The 21741-nt window shown below is 39.8% G+C and overlaps 2 protein-coding genes across 2 annotated transcripts in view; one reads left to right on the top strand and one right to left on the bottom strand.

Annotated features, from left to right (window-relative positions):
• Positions 1-39: 39 nt before the first annotated feature.
• On the top strand, positions 40-12058 carry kctd3 (potassium channel tetramerization domain containing 3). Its single transcript, XM_085452220.1, has 19 exons — positions 40-666; positions 1030-1083; positions 1943-1988; positions 2381-2454; positions 2562-2620; positions 3268-3348; positions 3519-3677; positions 4297-4387; positions 4843-5033; positions 5238-5353; positions 5535-5622; positions 6120-6236; positions 6335-6505; positions 6614-6769; positions 7049-7145; positions 7305-7498; positions 7606-7744; positions 7856-7978; positions 8411-12058. Exons 1-19 carry the CDS (start codon positions 596-598, stop codon positions 8952-8954), a joined length of 2571 nt encoding a protein of 856 aa, XP_085308346.1. The 5' UTR covers positions 40-595; the 3' UTR covers positions 8955-12058.
• Positions 12059-13422: 1364 nt separating this feature from the next.
• ush2a (Usher syndrome 2A (autosomal recessive, mild)) overlaps positions 13423-21741 on the bottom strand; it is a 220544-nt gene continuing 212225 nt past the window's right edge. Inside the window, exons 85-94 of the mRNA XM_085452171.1 lie at positions 21135-21280; positions 20802-20920; positions 20514-20612; positions 20235-20411; positions 19791-19874; positions 19444-19585; positions 19189-19276; positions 18320-18385; positions 17025-17225; positions 13423-15162 (exon numbers count right to left, since the gene is read on the bottom strand). Coding sequence (XP_085308297.1) covers positions 15073-15162; positions 17025-17225; positions 18320-18385; positions 19189-19276; positions 19444-19585; positions 19791-19874; positions 20235-20411; positions 20514-20612; positions 20802-20920; positions 21135-21280 — 1212 coding nt within the window. The 3' untranslated portion in view covers positions 13423-15072. The remainder of the gene's footprint in view (positions 15163-17024; positions 17226-18319; positions 18386-19188; positions 19277-19443; positions 19586-19790; positions 19875-20234; positions 20412-20513; positions 20613-20801; positions 20921-21134; positions 21281-21741) is intronic.

The raw sequence follows: 21741 nt of genomic DNA, 5'->3' as shown, positions 1-21741 counted from the left end.
TCAAAAGTTCTCACTGGGCATTGTAATTTCATAAATATGTGCTTGTATGTCATACGACTATTTTAGTAATTAATTAAACGTACGTATCTCGTGCCGGTTAGCAATACTAAATTAATTATAAATTAAAAATAATTTTCCCCTTAAAACATTGTTTTAGCGATTGGCACCACGTGGTTTCATCGAAAGCGGAAGTTGCTAGAGGGGAACTCTCTTGCCTTTTTTTTTTTTTTTTTTTAGCTGGCTCGTACAGCTGTTTCACGTTGCTAAAATCCTGCGCAACCTAGTATCCACGATTTACATCTATGCAGTGATGCAAACAAGCGCGCAGGGAAATAAAGGAATTATTGTGTGGCTGCCTTTTTGATTAAAAAACACTCCCAGCCCGTCTTCGCTCACTATGCGGAGGCTTCATGATAGCAACGCGATTCACATAGGTCGTGTATAACTGATATTTTATGGAAGGTGGAAGCAGGAGAGGCTGTGAGGCTGAGGAGTCGGGGCATCAGCTGAGCTGGGGACTGGAGCGTTAGCAAGCTAGCCTTCGTGACAGAAACGTTCATAACGGAGCAGCGACTGTTCGCTGGTTCACTTCATCATGGCCACAAATGGTAACAGTTTAACGCCTGCGATGGGAGAGATCATTCAGTTAAACGTCGGTGGGACGAGGTAAGCTTCGTCAGTGGGACACCTCAAAAGATGATGGCAATTATTTGTGAAATTTGAGCTCCTGTGGGTAATGATGTGTGTTTACATGGACAAACAGCCACGGATGTAGCTCGAGTAGACACAAGCTTGTTTACTTGATCGTTACTCCTACTTTCTTACACACGAGGGATAATGTACACACTGAAAATACACAATATATTAGTTTCATAATAAAGGCAGTTTTTTTTTCTTCTTTTAGCCACACCAGTCATTGTTGTGACCACTAATTATACCTCTTGGTCGACAGATTGCCCAGTCACGATTTTAATGATGCAACTTTCTATTTTTTCACAATACTGTGTTTTGTTATAATTCATACTGCAGGTTCAGCACCTCCAGACAGACTCTGATGTGGATCCCAGACTCTTTCTTTTCAAGGTTTGTAAATGCTGCCAGACTCTTGTAAAGCACATGGGATATATTTGGTTAATACACGGAGCTGATTGCGTTACTGCTCTTCCCTTACTGCTGCTACCAAATAAGAAGCTCCACTTTAGTTGTAAATTGTGTGACTTCTCTGTATTGTCTACAGCTGCTGTGTAGAAAATGATCTAAATGCATATAGCAGTCAGACTCAGTGAGCATATTACTATGCACTCATTCATATTACATAATTAATGTTAAGTATGGATGTTACATTATGTCATTTCTGCCCTACTTCATCCCGCTACAATCCCAGTGATGGTAAATATCAGGGGATTAGAATTACTATTCACTATTACCGGAAAAAGGTTCATAATAAAGTAGTCCTCAGTGCAAAAGTGTTCAATGTAAATGTTATAATAAAGGTATTGGAATGTGTGGCTTTTTTAAAATCAGATTTTAGCCTTAGAGGGAATCCTACCCTCTAAGGCTAAACAGCTGATTGGGGCTAGGCAGATACCAGAGTCGTAACAAACTCAAAACACTGGACTGGCTCACAGTTTGACAACAGCTGACCAAGTAGTGTAAATGCCTGCCAAGGCACCTGTCTGTCTGCCCGTCTGTCAGTCTATCTGCTCTGCTGCCAGCTGTCTGAAGTTTTTTTTTTTCTTTTTCATGCAGACTCTTTCAGCTTAATAGTCATAGTTAATAACAGCACACACTGACATGGTAATAATTTGTATTTCAGTGTCAACAGGCTAGCCAAGTGTTTGTTATTGTAAAATAATTGCTTGTTGTGGTGACACTGGTGGTAAGTGGAAATAGAGATGTGCTTTAGCTAACTGGAGAACTCTTGTGTGTGTCTCTTTTCCAGTTTACTGAGTGGAAGGATCTCCACTCTTCGGGATGAAACTGGAGCTGTGAGTAGCTGTTGCTTCCAAACTGGGGCAGCATCTGCAGGCACCATCCAACATCAGGGGGAAAAAAGGACATGACATTTTGTCTGTTACACATTACTGTTCTGAAGTACGATACATGATGCTGAGATGAGCAGATGAGCTGACATCCACTTCTCTGCTGTTGGATGACGCGCTGTTTTTGCAAGGCCACTTCTGACTTCATAACTTTAGTTGCAGAATTTGTTGTGGATTCTGAAAAGTGTTAGAAAATAAACAGAAATGTTCACTGTAACTCTCCAGAGCCGTGACATTTTCATTAACTCTCCAATCAAGTGACTTAATAGTTAGTCAGCTTTTGTTTGCGACAAACTACTGGATCTTCAGTCCTCACCAACTGATTTTCTGCCTTTCAGATATTTATTGACAGAGACCCGACAGCTTTTGCACCAATATTGAATTTCCTCCGAACCAAAGAACTGGACCTGCGGTGAGCAGTCTTAATGATGTTCAGAAAATATCTATTTTTTGGTGTAATTCTGTCGCTTTGTTCCTCGTAACTTACAGAACAAATATGCTGTTTGTTTCTCTCTGCAGGGGTGTCAACATCAGCGTCCTGAGACATGAAGCAGAGTTTTATGGGATTACTCCTCTGGGTATGTTGTGGAACAAAGTTTTAACAGGAAACCGAGTCAGCCAAGTATGAGTACAAACATTGTGGAAAGCTTATAATAAACCTGTTTTGCAGCCAATACATTTTGCAGTGTTCACTCCATGTCTCCAATATCAGCAGGTATTGCATAATAGTTGAGTAGGTTGGGGTTTATTTTGGAACGAGTATAGTACAAAGAGCTGCTGTCGTTAATGTGAAATGTTGCTCTTTAGTGAATGGTTTTTTTGAGGCTCAATTTAACCAACCTCGCAGCTGTAATAGTGTTAGTTCCACGTACTCTAATGTTGTTTTACATCCTGTTTCAGTGTTTGTAACTTCCCTGCATTGTCTCTGTACTCAAATGGGAAGCTTACCTCAGTGAAAGCTGATCACCTTCGTTTAAACAGAACAAAGTACTTGGATCTAATTTGAATCAAAGTGGACATGAACTTTGGCAAAACAAACTAAAGAACGAGATCCTGAGGAAAATTTCCATCAGTAAAGAAAAAGAAAATCAGCAGCAGTAACTATATTAAGTAACCCATATTAATGTTATTATGATAATGACCTAATACTAATTTGCATATTGTTGCTTTTTGCTTTGTTTTTTTGTCTGCCCCTCTGTCTTTGTGTGCGTGCATACATGTGCAGTGCGTCGCCTGCTGTTGTGTGAGGAACTGGACCGCTCATCATGTGGTAGTGTTCTCTTCCATGGTTACCTGCCACCCCCAGGTAAAGACGTGAAACTGAGCGACACTGAAACTGAACTGAAAGATCATCCTTCTGAGGTTTTATTTAAAAATATCTTAAAAATGGAAATAACCTGCTTTTAAGTTCTAGAACAGCACAAAAGTGAAAGTCAGCAGGAATTTTTATTTATAAATTTCTGTTAATCTTGACAGCCATCCCTGCACGAAAATCAAGCCCCGCATCAGCACCCATTGGCTCTGCTTCAGATGAACGGCCAGGCCCTAGTGGAGCAGAGGGCTTCACCCGCGTTGGCCCCCTTTCTCACCCATCCTTCTCTGCCTCGCCTGGAACAGATGACGGCCACAAACTGGGCAAGTAGCCTGCGACATCTCTCTGAATACAGAAGATGAATAATAGTCATAATCTGAAGATTTTGCATGTGCTTACATCTATTATAGCAAATTGTGAAAACTCAGTTGTGGAATATACTGTAGGTGTAATCTCAGAATAAAAAACAAGCAGGAACTGTAGTAAGTGACTTGTCAGTAGAAACAGGAATCTGCCTTCTGCCTTCCCCAACAACTGTGCATCTACTGCATGTGAAGGAGCAAGGACAGTTATGATACAGTCGTATGTGTGGCACATCAGTATCTATATGCCAGTAAGAGAGTTCAGTTCATGTACAGTGTGTTTGTGTGTGTGTGTGCATCACTGCTGGAGCTAATATGACCTGACATCCTTTTAGCGCGTTAGTAGCACTCACTGAAGTAGCCTAGTTTCAAATTGGTCTGCTCCTTGCTAATGATGGTATCATGTGATGTACATATTAGAGGTAATAAACAGAGAGTAGAGTGTCTGGCTGCTTTTAGAGATCTGAATCACATTTTAGGTAATTTAGAAAACAATAAATGAGTAATTAGGCAGAAAAAAAGTCTTGCTAAGCATGCTGTGAAAGACATGAGGTTAATGGTGTTTTGTTTGTGTGTGCAGGTCCCATGGTTGACCCTAGGAAGGTGCTGATTATAGCAGGACACCACAACTGGATTGTAGCAGCCTATGCGCACTTTGTAATCTGCTACAGGTAATATTACAACATTTCTCATACAGCTCTAGCTCAAAAGTGGGACACATTAAATAATTTATAATGCACACATGCATTCATTGTCTTTTATGTCTCGTGTTTCTGAGTGCCAGCATTCAAGCTGTCATCTTTGGTTTTATTCGAGTTAAATTGATTCAAATATTAATTATAGCTGAAGCAAACAGTCCACACTGAGAGTAAAATATTATTTCTTTTTGCGAATATCCATTTTTTACAACATGGACAACCTGGTAAAAATGTTATTAGGTGTAATAAGAGTGGGTATGTACGCTCACATTTATGAAAGCTCATATATCAGACTTCTTTAATCTTAACCAAATCCAACTGTTCCAGTGCAGAGGTGCATGTTTGTCACTCTCGATTTAAAAACTTAACGAGAAAGGCATAAAAATAATCAGAGGGTAAAAAGTATTTCTGTGTTCTTTTCTCTGCAGGATAAAGGAATCCTCTGGATGGCAGCAGGTGTTTTCCTCTCCCTACCTTGACTGGACCATTGAACGTATTGCACTGAATGCAAAGGTGGTGGGCGGCCCACACGGAGATAAAGACAAGATGGTGGCTGCCGCCTCTGAAAGCAGTATCATCCTCTGGAGTATCCAAGATGGAGGCAGCGGTAATGAGATAGGTAGGCTAACAAAAAACAAATAAACAGAACCCCCCCCCCCCATTTTAAAGCTTCAGGCTAGATTTTTTTAATAGGTATACATACATAACCTTTTTGTATCACCCGTAACTTCCTTCAATCTCTGACTCCACCTTTAGTCTACATTCACGTTTTCCAGCTTTCTACAACTTTGTTAAAGTTCATTCTCTCCACGCGCTGCCCCAGGGGTTTTCAGTCTCGGCGTACCTGTTGACGATCTCTTCTTTATCGGGAACCAGCTGGTGGCTACCAGTCATACAGGAAAGGTTGGAGTGTGGAACGCTGTCACACAACACTGGCAGGTAGGAGAGCGTATGTGAGTAAAACACAGAGCGGGCTGAGTGCTTGTGATTTTCCTTGTTTGTGTTTATTAAAAATGATATACTGAATAATTGAATTGTGCATTTGTTTAACTTAGATTTGCTTCCCAGTGAGAGGCACCAGTACTGAACTGATTTTTAGTTCCCTTTTTTTTCTTGTTAGGTTCAAGATGTGGTTCCCATCACCAGTTGTGACACTGCAGGATCCTTCCTGCTACTGGGCTGTAACAATGGCTCTATCTACTACATAGGTACACACAGACAGGTTTATGTTTTCTCTGTCTGTCACACAGTTTATGGATTTTTTTTTTATTCCATTATTCCATTTAAACCTCTTGTCAAATGCCACAGACAGAGGTGTTCCTCTCTGTGTGAGCCAAGCAGTACTGCCCTTGCTTTTTCTCTTCAAACCAGGAGCAACTTGGTAACTTTGATCCATGATGATCACTGCTGTGCCTATCAAACATTTCAGGCACTGAAGCAGATTAAAAATGAATACCTAAAAAACCCCCAAAATAGTAAAATATTCTGGAACAGTTCTAATAAACACAGATGTCTTTTTGCTTCATGCATTCATCATTCTCTATGAAATGCTTATAAAACAACCATGGCCTCCCCCCCCCCATCTAAAAGATAGAAATTTACTAAGAGGATTCATTCCAGGATCTGAGTCAGTGAATGATTCAGTGAAGGGCTTATAAAACCCCAACAAAGACACGCTAACATGTAACCTTCTTCTTCTTTTCAGACATGCAAAAATTTCCTCTGAGGATGAAAGACAACGATCTTTTGGTGACCGAGCTTTATCACGACCCATCCAATGACGCCATCACTGCACTGTCTGTCTACCTCACACCTAAAACCAGTGAGTGGGCAAGTTTTTCTTCCCACAGAAAAACTACCGTTACTTAGTTGTACATATTTATATTGTGCTTTTTGTTTTTCCACTGCTCCTACTCTCAGGTGTGAGTGGGAACTGGATCGAGATAGCCTATGGGACTAGTAGTGGAGCAGTGAGAGTGATCGTGCAACACCCAGAGACAGTAGGATCAGGACCCCAGCTCTTTCAGACCTTCACTGTGCACAGGAGCCCAGTGACAAAGATCATGCTGTCTGAGAAACATTTGGTATCAGGTGAGGAAGGTGTTGCAGGCAGTATCCCTGTCTATGTGTGGGCTATAGAGGATTTTATAGGATAACAGCTGCCTGCATCTTATGTGGTTGTGTATTTGTGTCTGTCAGTGTGTGCAGATAACAACCACGTTCGGACGTGGACAGTAACCCGTTTCAGAGGGATGATCTCCACACAGCCAGGCTCCACCCCTCTAGCTTCCTTCAAGATTCTGTCTCTGGAGGAAGCAGAGAGTCACGGGAGCTACGGCTCTGGGAATGATATAGGTGAGAGAGTTAAAAAGTGTGTTTGCACTGTAATACACATGAATTTCTTTAATCCACCACTGATAAGATAAACAACAAATCCCACCCTGTGCAAAATAGGGTTAGAGTTACCGGTCATCATCATCATCGTTATTAACCTTAACTGAAAATGTATCTATATGTTGGTGAAGCTGACACTGAAAAAGAATAAAATTTAATTATGATTAACCACCTTACGTAGTGGCTTTTGCAGTATTTGTGCAGTATCTTAACATCACTGAGTTGGCTTTTTATTCTCAGGTCCTTTTGGAGAGAGAGATGATCAGCAAGTTTTTATCCAGAAGGTGATCCCCATCACCAACAAACTGTTTGTGAGGCTCTCGTCAACTGGGAAAAGGTACAATGCCCTGCCTCTCTGCTCCCCTGACCTTTATCTGACTTTGTTTCCTATTATCTGACATACATGATATTTTTTTTCTTTCATTAAATGTCCCTTTAGGATCTTGGCACTTCTTTTTAAAATTTACTACCGGTAAATGACATATTTGTGTCTCAGGATCTGCGAAGTGCAGTCAGTGGATGGGACCACCATCACTTGCTTCATGGTACGGGAGTGTGAGGGCTCCAGTCGAATGGGGTCCCGACCTCGCCGTTATCTGTTCACAGGTCACGGCAATGGCAGCATCCAAATGTGGGACCTGACCACTGCGATGGACACCGCCAATAAAGGAGAAGAGAGGAAGAAAGAGGGTGAGGAAGGAGAGAGATTAGTGAAAAGCCAGAAATGTGAAGGCGAATGTTGTGTTTGTTTTAATGAAACAGTAAGTTTTTAATGAGGCTCCTCTCGTTTCTGATAGATATAGGTGGGCCTACAGAGGAGGAGCTGCTACAGCTGTTGGACCAGTGCGACCTGAGCACCTCCCGCTGTGCGACACCTAACATTAGCCCCGCCCCCTCTCTGCTACACCACACACGCCTCCGAGAGTCCTGTTCGAGGTTAGAAAGGCAGCACTCATTTATTGAGGTTACAAGCCTATATATGCCGTCTGAATTATCAGAAGATGTGTTTGAAGGAACATAAAAGACTTCTTCTTTTTCTGTCATCAGTCTGCAGTTACAGGCACCGGAGCCCATTCCCGAGACCCAGGCTACATATGGAGCTGTGCGACCCTACAGAGAGAGCCCCCTGCTGGCCCGTGCTCGTCGAACTGAGTCCTTCCACAGCTACCGGTGAAATATCATTTATCAAACACTTATACTAGAAGGGTTCAAATAAGAGTATACTAAGGTGATAACTTTAGGATTTCAAAACTTAAACCCCCCCAAAAAAACAAAACCCAATATTGAGACTAGTAAGCAAGATTGAGTGTTTTTCTTGTGCGATTTAACCACTTTCTAAATCAGTTGTTCTTCACCCACAATGCTGTGTTTCGCCAAAGAAGAGCTCTGGCTGATGACAGAGCAGGGAGAGATGGAAACTTTGTGGTGCCTTACAATAACAGAAGCACTTGGCTTTATAGTCGCTTTGCTTGGCATTTCAATAACATAGTAATTTGATTATGCTCTACTAATGTAAGTTCAGGAAATGCTGAGTTGTCCCTGTTTGCATTATGTTCCATTATCTATCTAGCGGTGACTGTCTATATTATCATGCTTTCATAGAGACTTCCAGAACTTCAGCCTGACTCGAGGTGTCCTGGACAGCACAGGGCAGACCCCTGATGCCCGCCGCTCTCTTTGTGACTTTGGGCCTGAAGACAGTGAGAGGAGAGCCTCAGTCTTGGAGCTGTGGGCTTCCCGTACCACAAGTGCAAGCTGTAACACAACAGCTGGAGCGTCTGGAGTATCTGCCACAAAAGCTGAATCCAGTCAGGAATCTGCACGGCAGCCTCCAGACAGCCCAATTCCAGGAGGTGACGTCAGGCGAAAGGTACATGCTCAGTCAGAAGAAGGAGAGGCTCCTGCATCGGGAGGAGACGCGGTGAAGGTTGATGGAGGTGTGAGGAAAAGGGGAGTACTGGAAGGAAGCTTTCTTGGGAGAAAGAGGGCTCCTCCAGTTCCACACCTTGCCTCTGTCCCCTCTGGATCAGAAGGCGGTGGGAGCGACTCTTCTTCAAATGCCTCTCCTTCCCCCACCAAACTGTCCACCTCACCACGACACAGGAAGCTGGTACCTGAGCCATCCAGCCAGGACAGCAGCCTGTGAGGGCGCCTTTTCTCTTGCTCTCGGTGGAAGTTATCTCGTAGAGGTACACTCTCTAGGTGATCATGATAACAGAATTTAAGAGCAAAAGAGGAACACGAAGCAAAAAAGCAGCGACGGCCCTTTCCGCCTCCACAACAGCCTTGTTAAAGTATGGTTCAGGATGTTTGTTTCTCTTCAAATCCCACACAACAGGAGTGCTGCCATGTTATACTGAGCGCAACATAAATATACAACATCCCAACGCTAACATCACTGTCATGGCAGGAATGCTTTTCTTTTTTTTTCTTAGATCACTCACCCTCGTAAAAATCTGCCAGGTGCCAGTAATGCTCCTCCTGTCTCTGTTTGTGTTTATTTTAGGCTGTCTTAACAGATTGCTGATAATCTTTTTAGCACTTTAAGTTTTAGGCATGAATCAGATCGTTTGCTGGCTCAGTCCTGGAAAGAAAAATGCGTTTTTCTTCCTTTTATGATGTTGCTCACGCAACATCTTAAGGAACACACAGCCACTACAAGAACAGGACAAAAGTCTGTTTGACGAGGTACGGTTAAAGGAGTGGTCGGTCACTTCTAAATGTGAAAACATGAACTAATTAACATTAATAACATACCACAGCACTAACAGTAACCATTTACCAAGATATTTCAAAGTGTTTCTAATAACCTATATCAGGTGTGCATTACTTTGTTCAGAACCTGATCTAAACTGATCTTCATATCTGTAACTAACAGTTACTTCTATTATCATATAAGTCATTTTAGATGTTTTAGTCTAAAACAGTGTCATAACATGTTACCTATCACAAACTATTTCACTTATAATGGTATAAAAAGGGAACAAATCAGTAAAACTAGACCCCATTTGGTGATTGATCACCTGATTGGCTGACTCATCCGTTCAGCACTAGAGCAGTGGAATTGAGCAGACCACGATTATATCAAGCATCTCTGACACTATGTGCAATTTGTCGTGCAATCGATTTTTACTTACCTTAAATGTGTTACCTTCACTAGAATTCTAGGCAGATACTTGGATCCTAGAATACTTTGGGACACAGTAATTATTGTTGTTAAAGCAACAACACTAAAAAGCCAATAGAGAGCGAGCAGTTCAAGCAGGCGATACAACTTTACAGAGTTGTATGACAGCTCAGTACTATGCAACAGTGGATTTATCATGCACACCAGAAATGAATAACTCTGGTTCCCGGGCGATTCAAACTGAAATCTACGTGGATAACAGCCTGCAAAAACGTCGAACCCCCGTGTGGATGAGTGACTGCTTTTCACTCCAGCTGGCACAGTTTTACCCGTTAGTTCCAGTCAAGTTACGCTGTTAATCTCCTTTGATGCTAATTGCAGTTCAACAGGCTCTTTGATCCTCAAACAAGACAAAAATTGAAACAGTTGTGTGAAGCGTTGGACTGCAATGTTAAAAAATGTGAGGTATTTTATTAGACGATCTATATGTGGAATTCAAAGAAGATAATTCAGTGCTCGAAGCTAAAAAAAATTATATTTACACAAAATAGTAAAAGCAAATGTCTTTTTAGTATTTTGTGGTATAGATAGTCAAGTTCTTGTCTCAACAGAGAGAAAGAACACATTTTATTGTCAGCTTGTTATAGTTCACAAGTAAGAGGAACCGTTTGTGTTCCTGCTTTATCATTATTATTATTTTCACAGTGGTGCCTGTGTGAGATCACGCTAATTATTTATTTTTTTATTTTCACACTACACTCATGCTAAAACAAGGACCTACACTACATCACTTTACTCCCTTTGAAACAGGTATAAAATGTGTGTTGTGTTGAATGACTGTTGCAGTGCCTTATGTAACTTGTTTGGCGGTTATCAGTCCGTTAATGTGTTTTAATTGAAAGAAATTGTGACCAAATGCTTGTGAAGACGGAGCTCATTGTGGAGGCACGTTACAGACCTGCCCACGTCGCTGTTGGCTAGAATTGTGTTATGATTTTACAGCGGGATAAAATAGATGTAAAGAGTGGCATTAAATATTAAGTAATTAGGGATTTACCGATGAGTGTACTGTGAAATTCTGGATCGACAGTGATACTGATGTTTATTATGTTGTGGTTGCTTTTTTTTTTTTTTTTTTTAAATTCCCCAATTTGTTCCAGGGAAACAAAGAAATCTTGAATATGAAAAAAGTAAGTGAACTGTTTTAAAGTCTTTCAGCTCTTCATCACACTGTCTTTAGCCAGCACTGGCAACATATAAACATTACAACACTGAGAACAGTAAATGTCCGATACGGATGTTGTGGTTGATACATGGGCACTTAACATTACATTAGCAGACTACATTGCACATAACCCTCACATGCATTAAGATCGGAAAATCGAAACTTCCTCCCAAGATGGGGGATTTTATATATTTTTTTAAAATGTAACTTGTACTTTTAGTTTTAAGCATACCATATAGGTTGGAAACAAAAAAATATCTGTGAGTGACAACCTTAATTAGCATAACCATGTCCTGAAATATTAATCACACTTTTCCAAAAGCAGCAGCAATGTAACATGTTTCATTGGTAATCATTTCTGAATGACGACAGAACTGACCGTGTGCTAACGGCTTGTACAAAGATGTAACATTTTGATACATTAAGTGTGTGCAATGTGGACGTGTAATCAGAACAAAATCCTGATGCGGATGCATTGATTTGTCTAATGGTGTGTTGATGTATACGCTGTTCATACAAACATAAGGCCTATATTAATATAATCATGCTATCGGACCTAACCTGCTAATGTATATTTTCTATAGGAACATGGAGTTAAATGAGTATTTCTGCACATAGTTATTTGTTTATCTTCTGCAGTGTCTCTTATCTGTTGCTCCTTAACCTCCCCTGGCTATGTTTACATTATATGGCAGCCAGATGCTAATGAGCTCAAAGAAATACATATCTGTTTATTTAAAAAGGCCTGTGCATTCTTGTTTTCTACATTGTGTATGCATTATGCTATATTATTTACCACTGCATTGAGTAATGATCAAATATTAAGTTGCTATAGAGTCACATTGTTCGTGCAATTGAAACTACCACTGTGTTCACTAAAACGTCTGATTATACTCAGCATGTTTCGCTTCTTTCTTAAAATTACAGATTTTTTTTCATTTTTATAAGTTCACATTGTTATTCTTAAAAAATATTCAACTATTTACATAATTTACATTTATATTTAGATAGAAACATACCTTTTTATTCCAATTTACTTTATTTATCAGTGCATACGAATCATGTTTCATCGGTCTTGAACCATTTCAGTCGAGATTTCTGGGCAGATATCATCAAAGTGATATCAGGATTAATCTTATAACAAATGCTGTTTGGGTGTTTTTTAGGATTTGATATTCCTAAATGTACAAAAATTATGAGATCCTTGAAAGGAAAGTGAATTTCTGATAGTTTTACCACTTAAAATTTTGACACTATTTTTTTTAATACTATACATCGTAAGTCAGTCACGTCTGGGTAAGGTTTGCATGGATAACTAAGAGTGCGCAATTGTTGTTTTGTCTGAGTGTCACAAAGGTGTGTATGTGTGTCTCCCCAGCGCGCTCATTACACTAACCTTCCCGTTCAGACAGTCTCCTCTCTGCGATGGCGTCTGTCGTCATTGTGATTTATGAGTTTAATAAAACCCTAAGTGTGTGTGTGTGTGTGTGGGGGGCTCAGGGCCATACTGTCCCTTACAATCACTCCACAAGCTCTCTTTTCACAGCCTCTCCCCCCTACTCTGTGGCTGACAATAGCTGTGAATGTGGCTGTGAATGTTTTAGAAGTGCCCTTGTCAGATTGGTGTCCTTGAGCGAGGGCATGCTTGTTACTGCCACTTTGTTAATTTCAAACTTGCCTCGATGTCTTGATGTCCCCTCAAGGGACGCAGGAGCAAAACTAAATTACTGCTGCATAGTTTTGATGGAGACACCGGCCCTGTGTGTATTTGTGCTTGTGTTTTTGACTCTGTGTGTGTGGTAACTGAGTCCCTGTGCAGCTGGTGGCAAAATTCTGTGTTATACTAACTCAGCAGAAAAGAGGATTCCTAAATCTACATTTCAGCTAGATCACCATGGAGCCCCTTTTAATAGAGTGACTTCATTCATTATGTAACATCCAGTAGTATTTAACCATTGTTAATACTGTGTTTAAGCAGCAACTGAGGCACATTTAAAGTGCTACATACATTTTAAGGATTATTTCTAAGCAAGCTATTTTGCTTTTTGGAACTGTATTTCTACATTATTTTATTCATATTTAAACCTCATTAGCTTGAAGATTAATCTGGTACATTTGTGGATCTTTTAAATGCTACAAGAGGTCTGATTCTTTAAAAATTTGGTTCATAATTTGCTTGACACAAGAATACTGCATTTATTTATGGTAAAAAAAATAAAAAAAAAACCTTAAAGAAAATGAGAGGCAAGAACACTAGAAGAATATTTTTTTGATAGTCAAATTTATCATTTACCAGATAAAAACACAACCACAGACAAATGAATCATCTATAAATAAGACTTTTGTAAATACAACAATCATAAATAATACTGTCATCATGTAAAAAAAGAAGAAAAATAATTTTGTAATAATACAATAGTCTTCAATATTGTACACAAAACATCAAACTCATCAATATTACACATAAAGCCAACACCTCTTATTAATAAATACTGTCTCTATGTTCAATCTAATATAAGCGATGTTTCATTTCTGCATTAAAAAAAACTCAACTAAACAATTAAATTGCCACTTTTATTTTGATCTTCTTAATAGCAGGATGAAAATTACCAAAAGCCACAAATAACACAGAATCCAGACGAATGCACTTTGAAACCCAAAAGTGTATCTTGACTTACAGCTAAGAAAGACTTGACTACATTACTGCCACTTCCTCAAAACTGAAATTGCACTGAACGGCACACACACAACTGACCGAATTTCAGACTGAGCTTTCAAGTTCACATAATCGCAACAATCAGACGGCACATCTGTGATTCCCAGCCACATTCAACACATAAAAGAAAACAGTTGGCATTTTTTTTTATAATAAAACTACATCAAGCCCATGTTTCTCATTACAACTACAGCTCCTATACTGGGAAAGCTTACTAGGCATAATTACTGGTTGACGAAGAATAGACTCAGATTAATTAACATTCATTTCTATGGTGGTCTCAGGTGGTAAAAGCTAAAGTAAATCTGCACTTTTCAAAAACGACTAAACCTCTAACAGTTGGCAAACAGTGTATCATAATACAATCAGAACAGTCCTTTAAGGACTCTTCTGGACCGTAATATAAGTACGGTCCGATACTACATACTGGATAACAATCACGAACAGACTCGGAATAATGACCGATTTTATGTCACTGCTGACTGTGTCCACATGTGAACTGTATTCAAGTCATACACAAAGTGGGCTAAAATTACACTTATTATACTTGTATTATATTCTCTTTCCCACATTATGTTTGGTTATCTGTACAACTCTGAACCTGAAATTTGTCAAAATATTAATATATATTACTTATATCCACTCACTGGCTGCTTCATTAGGTACACCTTACGAGTAATGAGTGGAACCCTCTTTTGCTTTTAGAACTACATTAACTCTTCATGGCATAGATTCAACAAGGTGCTGGAATCATTCCTAAGAGATTTTGGTCCATATTGACATGATAGCAAAACACAATGTTGTTGCAGATTTGTCTGTGCAGCAGACAATTTTTTACCACAACAAACAACCATTCATTCTCACCTAAATCCCCTTTCTTCCACATTCTGATGCCAGTTTGAACTTCAGCAGCTCATCTTGTCTGTGTCTACGTGTCTAAATGCATTGACTGCTGCCATATGATTGCCTGATTAAATATTTAGTGAGTTAATGAGAAGTTGAAAAGGTATACCTAATGAAGTGACAGAAAGTTTATGATGATGCTTTAATTAATACCTCATAACACGTGTTGTTTAACTTATAGCTTAAATTGAGTAGACCGTATTTAGCACCGCCTGTGCAAATAGCATGTAACAGTGTTTTACTAGTTTGTTTTACAACTAGGTCTGAATGGCAACTGTGAAACCTGACAGGTCTTAAAGATGAGTGTCAGTGAACATGGTGTGCTCCTTTTTCACAGAACTTAAGGCCTTGATGGCATCCACAAGCTCATCTTCCTCCACATACTGGAAAAAACAACAACACACAAGATCGCAAAATTTAGGTCTGAATCAAAGAAGAGGGGAAAACAATCAGAGAAACAATAAAGTAAGCAATTTTCAGCTGTCCATATTTCTGTTTTCTGGTACAATTTCACTGATTCTGCATCCATCTAGGAATTGAGCAAGTCAAACCCACAATCCCAAAGCAACTTTATTAAAGTCTTATCATATATTTTCTAGGCAATGATACTAATGAATAGGGCTGAACGATTATGGAAAATAATCTAATTGCGATTTTTTGCCCCAATATTGCGATTGCGATGCGATATGCGATTATTTTTTAAGGTCTTTGTCTTCTGTATTATTAAACAAAGACAAGCAATACATCATATAGTATGGCCAATACTATATTACATTAATTTTAAACTGTTCTTTCCTGGAAGACAGACCTCTGTTACGATGACATGAGGTGATGCATGAATTGATGACTGACATTTTTATTTAACTTCTTCAATCACAACAGTATATTTGAACATACACAATAGTTTATTTTTAGCTTACAAACATCTGAGCATAAAGTGCTGACAAGGAACCCTGGTGTAAACATTAAAATGAAAGTCAGTACAATGTGCAGATTGCAGAAATATACATAAAAAAAATCAGTGGCTTTACCACACTCAGTTTTTCGACATCTGTGAACTACTAGACAGTCATTAAATTAAAAAATAATATTAAATAAATAAAACTAATAAATAAAAAATACACACATCTTACTGATCTCTGCAGTCAGTAACATTACACATAAAGTGCAAACATAATAGCAATTGTATAAACACACACACAAACACGCCTTTAAAATTTAAAGGCGTGAAATTGGACGGTCTAGCCTTCTGATTAGCGTCACCGCTGTCTCGGTGGAGTTTAATAAACTCGGCCGTCTGCTTCTTGCTATCTAAAATATAACCAGACACTGGTGTAAATTCTCGACTGTCTCATACTTCTGTTTAATAAGTTTTCTGTTTGACGTTTAGTCAGCTGTGTGAAAACCAAGGAGGAACCCACCCGGGGGATTAATAAAGTTTTATTTTATCTAATCTAATAACTTTAATCTCAGCCAAACCGATTTACTCACGAACAAACAAAACACTGAAAAAAGCCCAACAATAACATTTTTAGGTTGTCTAAGTGACTTATATATTACGTTTAACCCGAGCAGCGAAACTCCGCGGTGATCTGAAAATGATGTGCCGGGAGTTGTGCCGTTCTCGGCCGCATCAGTAACCCTCGAGCTCCCGGCTAGCTGTCGAGCTGGTGGGTAGCAGACGCCTCTGAAAACGTCGAAGCACTTTTGCAAATATGGGATATCTTGATAAACCGAGCAGATATTTGATGTTTACACAACTACTTTCTCGCCTGAAAATATGTTAAAAGTTTATTTTGTGACCCAGAAAGATTAGTATGAGTAATTTTAAAACTTAGTAGTGGCCGCCATTGCTGGAAACTGGAGTTTGGCTGGGCCGCGCTATGAATTCTGGGATATGGTAGTAATTTGGACAGCCTTCGGCGCGTCGCTGTGACGTAATCGGTCTACAAATGCGGCCTCAGGAGGATGCAGCCCATGAATTTGGACATGTCCAGAGTATAATCGCAGCCTTTGCGGTTAGAAAATTGCACTTGATCATGTCGCGATATTATCGCAAATGCGATATATCGTTCAGCCCTACTAATGAAAACTTTAAACACATAATATTGTAAATTCTTATGACTTTATAGTAAAAGAGGAGGCTGGTGAATAATTAGCATAAAATTTTGTATTCTCATCACTACTCTCTTCTGTACTTGTAGTTAACAAATGAAATTCATAATAAACATAACTCCATACTCACCAGTCCAGAATCATGTGCCAGTGGGTTGTCCCAGCTTCCTTCCTCCATCATCATTGACTTCCTGTCAATTAGCTGACTTACACTGCGGTGCAAGGAATGCTGGGAGTAGGCCTGGCTGAGGTCTGCTTGGCTGGGAACCCGTAGGACAGAGATGGGGCTGAACTGTGAGTTGCTGCTCACTATCTTTGTGTCTGTCAGACCCTGAGGAGTAGAGTTTTATTCAGAGGCTGATTTGGGGGTTTAAAGCCTTTTATACAAATCACATACTTAGAGAATACTTCTAGATCTAATATTCAATGGTATGGATTTCTTTTTGATTAGGAGCCACATCAGCAAAAACAAGGAGTGAAATTAAGTCAGCTGAATATGTTTATTGTGGGAGGAATAAACACATGGGAGTTTGTTGGTATTACACCATATAGCCAAAGATATTGTGCCAGACCTCTTAATTTTTGAATTAGGTTGCTTTCAGTCCCATTTTCAGAAGTGTATAAAATCAGGCACCTAACCTTGCAATCTGCCTTTATAAAGATTTTTGAGATAATTTGTTATTCTAAGAGTTTTCTCAATTTCAGCATCTTACTGTAACAGGATGCCACCATTGCAACAAGTCAGTTTGTGAAATGTCTTCCCTCTTAGACATTAGAAGCTGTCAGCGCTATTATTGCAGTGGAAGTGTTAAAGAACTGGAGCAACTCAGTGATAGAGTACGCAAAGTTCCCCACCTCCTCTGGCATTAACATCAGCAGAAAGAATTGGCATAAGCTTCATGGCATGGGTGGGTTTCCATGGCTGAATAGTTGCCGTAGGTGTAATTTTGCTGGAGCCATAAAACCCTTAAGAGACACTATGACACAATATTCAGTTGCTGATTTACCTTCTTTGCTGAATTTTTTTTTTCAATGATCATTGTATTCATTACATGTAAGAAAGTCAACATTGTACTGAGGACAGACGAAGAGACCTTCACACACCACAACAAGCCAACCACTGTCATATGACAGTGTGTAACATGCACGCACGCACACGCACACACACACACACACACACACACACACACACACACACACACACACACACACACACACACACACAAAGCATGCTTACACAAGCAAGGCGGACATACGCAAACAGGCATCCCTTTTAAATCAAGCATCCCATACCTCAGTGTACACAGTGTAGCTTTTAAGCATAACGCTGCTGATCTCAACACAGTCTGCTACAGTGTCAAACTGCAGGGGGACAGTAAGATAAACATTTAAGGCTTTGAGAGCAAGAACAGAAAATAATCTTACTGTGGGAAGATCAGGGAGGAGCACAGAGCCGGAGTGATGCTTAGAGCACAGCTCAGGACAGGGTCTCTGAGAGGGAGATACATAGAGAGACAGAGGGAGGCAGGGAAACAGAGCGTATACGCAGAGAAGTGCAGAAAGAAGTGGAAGCAGAGAAGATAAATATCAAAAATTAAAGGAAGAAAGGTTGACAGAGAATGGAGAAAGAAATTAAAGTATTATGATGGAAAAACATTAAGGTGTAAAAAATAATTACAACGAATAACCAAAATAACAGAGCAGTGGATAAAAATGATTAGTCGTCTTTATGAAACAGATGTTGTTTGGATCTAAAGTCACAACCAATGAAACGTGAGTTGCATGTATGTAAAAAAAAGAAACCCAAAACCATTTTCAGAGTGGTCAGCACTTTTACTTTTAAAAGTGCAATTATACGGTATTGTGCTTATCTGTTCTTTGTTGTCTGTAATTCTTTACAAAATGTGCATGTTGATGGATGAATCACCTACTGTGGACCAAATTTACCGGTATACAGGCATGTTTGTTAGTCATTCAAATTTAGCTGTGAGAGTCTGTGGTTCTATTTCTCTGCTGGCCCTGTGATCCACTGGTAACCTGTTCAGCTGAGGACCCCGCCTCTTGCCCTGTGACAACTGGGATACACTCCAGACCCAGATAACCATAAGTTGGATAACCTGTTAAGAAACTGAATTTATAGTTCCTGGGTTTTTAACCCTTTTAACCTATTTTTTTTTTTAAATCTTTCATTTACTTCTTTGCTTTTTCCTCTTACGTATTCCAAACTTTAGGTCATTTTTTCTTTCTCAATTGCGTTTTATGTTTTTGTGCTGCATCTCCTGTCCTTTTCTCACCATGTAAGTCTCTCCCCCAGCTTTTCTTGTCTTCTGAAGCATAACCAGCGGAGGGCGCTCTCTGGCTGATGGATTCTTCCTCAAGGCTCTGTAAGGGAGTTTCAGAAAATACATTCTGTTTGCAGGAAGCGTGCTGTGTTTTATTTGCACAAGTTATGCTAACTTGTACATTTTAGTGCACTTTGAATTTCACAAGAGAGAAGAATAAATTCTGTGCTATGGCTGCCCTAAACCTTTTACAAGAATCACATTTACCTTTGTAGCACTAAGCCCAGCAGTATGGCTAGCAAAAATAGACCCAGTAGGGCTAAGAGCAGGATGAACCACAGTTCAGAGTAGACTGGCGTGGCTGACATGCTCACACCCTGTTTACCACTGTCTACAGGGTCAAGAGGAGCTGCACAAAGAAAACAACATGAATAAGTTATTAATAAATTAGCTTTCTAGATTTATCTGTATTTTTAATATATATATTTTCTTCACAACATCAGAATCTGAGAGACAACAAGATTCTGAATCATTGAAGAATGTGTGTGTGTGTGTGTGTGTGTGTGTGTGTGTGTGTGTGTGTGTGTGTGTGCGCGCGCGCGTGCGTGCGTTACCAAGGCCTGTGGCTGGGCTATATCTGATGGTGGGAGTGCTGGCACTGCCACTGTTTGTGGTACAAGTCACCTGAAATGACAGAGCTTAGAGGAACAGAGAGGGAAAGACAGAAAAGAAAACAACTCTGGGTTACAATAAAATAAGCATGTATAGATGATGGTAACCAGGCTCTCTGTCCCCTGTAGGGCTAATTACAATATGCAACTCAAATAAAATCAGAGTGGGTGAGAAACATTCATACAAAGGACCAAACTGAAACAGAAAGAGATTTAAAATTGAAGCTTATTCAGTTCTCAAAGCTTTTTCAGCATACCTACTCTAATCAAAAAGCTGTTCATTCTGTATTCAAATTTTTTTTACAAGATTTATAGTTTACTGCTTGCTTTAGTTCTTTTTTCTCTAAGTGCACATGTTGTGTTATGTATGCTGTATGTTGCTCTTACTTTTCTGTGAGATGCGTGGAACATGGAGATAGCTGTAGAAGCCAGTATAGATCCTCAGCTGGCTCTCAGTCACACTGTACTCCTTCAGGTATCCGTTCAGGGAGAAAGACCCAGTCCAGTCCAGCCAAATAACAGTCAGGTTACTGTCTACTGAGAAGGGGGATACATACTGGGGGTCTGAAGGGAGAAAGAATGATGGTAAGAGAAAATCTGAATGTGGTTTTTATCATTCTTAAAACTAGATATTACTGACTGCTTAAGCAGTAATAAATGTGTTACCTTCACTGAGAGTGTGGACAGTAGTCCAGTTGGAGGCAGTGCTGCCCATGTTATTAAAGCAGGCAGCTCTGAGCTCATATGTGGAGTACGGCTCGAGACCTGCGCAGTTTGTTAGTCACAGAAAACTCATAAAGCAGAAAAACGTTTCAAAACAGTTATCCCAGCATAATCAAGACTTACAGAATAAAAACTATTATTTTAAATCACCTAACATTGATTTTACGATTCTTTCTTACTGTATGTGTTACTTTTCAGTGGCACTGGTGCATGATATTTCTTTATATTCACCTGTAACATTGTAGCTCTGCTTTTTACCAAAAAAACTGATTTCTGTTGGTCCTTCAATACAAGGTAGGGGTATAGGCTGGGAGGGCTGAGGGCAAGGCGATCTGAGGTGAAGCTCACAGCTGGGTACAAAGAGTAAAGGAGTGTAAGTGAAAGCAAGATGATAGGGTTTCTTTCTTTTAGTTTGTATGTGCACTTTTCAAATAAGTAAGGACGTACAGGTTTATTTAAGCCAAATCCATTTGGTTAATTTTTATTTATATAGTGCTACATCACAACTTCAGTTGCCTCACGCCACTTTTCAAGAACAAAATGTAATTCAAGATTTTCTCTTACCTTTCGATGAGTCCATTGGGCGACAAAGGCTCATCCCATTCCATCTGAACAGAGCGGGAGGTCACAGTGACAAGGCGAGGAGGAGGCTGGTGGGCTGGGGCAGCAGCAAGAGTGTGGAGCTCACTCAGCGGACCACGGCTACAGCACTGATGATGGTTCACAAAGAAGAGATTTTAAAAGTGTTAAAAAATATGGCCTCACTTGCAACTACAATACTCGGGAATGACTTTCAATCAGCAAAAGAGATGTAAGTATTTGAATCTGCATTTGAAATTTGACCAATAGGTGAGGTAATCATAAATATTTCCCATCCATTTTCTTCCAGTTATCTAAATCAGATTGGCAACAGGGACTTGTACCTATCCCAGCTGTCACAGGGCAAGAGGCAGGGTACACCCTGGACAGGTCGCCAATCTGTTGCAGGGCTAACACAATGAGACAGACAAACACTCAAGCCTACACCCAATTTAGAATCCCTTATTAACTAAACCCCAAGCATGTCTTTGGTCTGCAGCTGAAGCTGAAGGACCTGAAGATAACCCACACAGACCGAGAGAGAACATCCAAACTCTGCACAGACTATCAACAAAGATACCACATATTACCA

The sequence above is a fragment of the Copadichromis virginalis genome, linkage group LG1, assembly GCF_057382275.1.
Source record: "Copadichromis virginalis isolate Kocher_CV1m ecotype Utaka linkage group LG1, C_Virginalis_male_GT1.1, whole genome shotgun sequence".
NCBI classification, from domain to species: domain Eukaryota; kingdom Metazoa; phylum Chordata; class Actinopteri; order Cichliformes; family Cichlidae; genus Copadichromis; species Copadichromis virginalis.
This window is presented reverse-complemented; position numbering and strand designations above follow the sequence as displayed.

Excerpts from the sequence above, each read along its gene's own strand:
- kctd3 (XM_085452220.1), top strand. The coding sequence starts at position 596 with ATGGCCACAAATGGTAACAGTTTAACGCCTGCGATGGGAGAGATCATT. Across the intron at positions 6,770-7,048 it reads CGGCTCTGGGAATGATATAG|GTCCTTTTGGAGAGAGAGAT; the intron begins GTGAGAGAGTTA and ends TTTTATTCTCAG. Across the intron at positions 7,745-7,855 it reads CTCCGAGAGTCCTGTTCGAG|TCTGCAGTTACAGGCACCGG; the intron begins GTTAGAAAGGCA and ends TTCTGTCATCAG.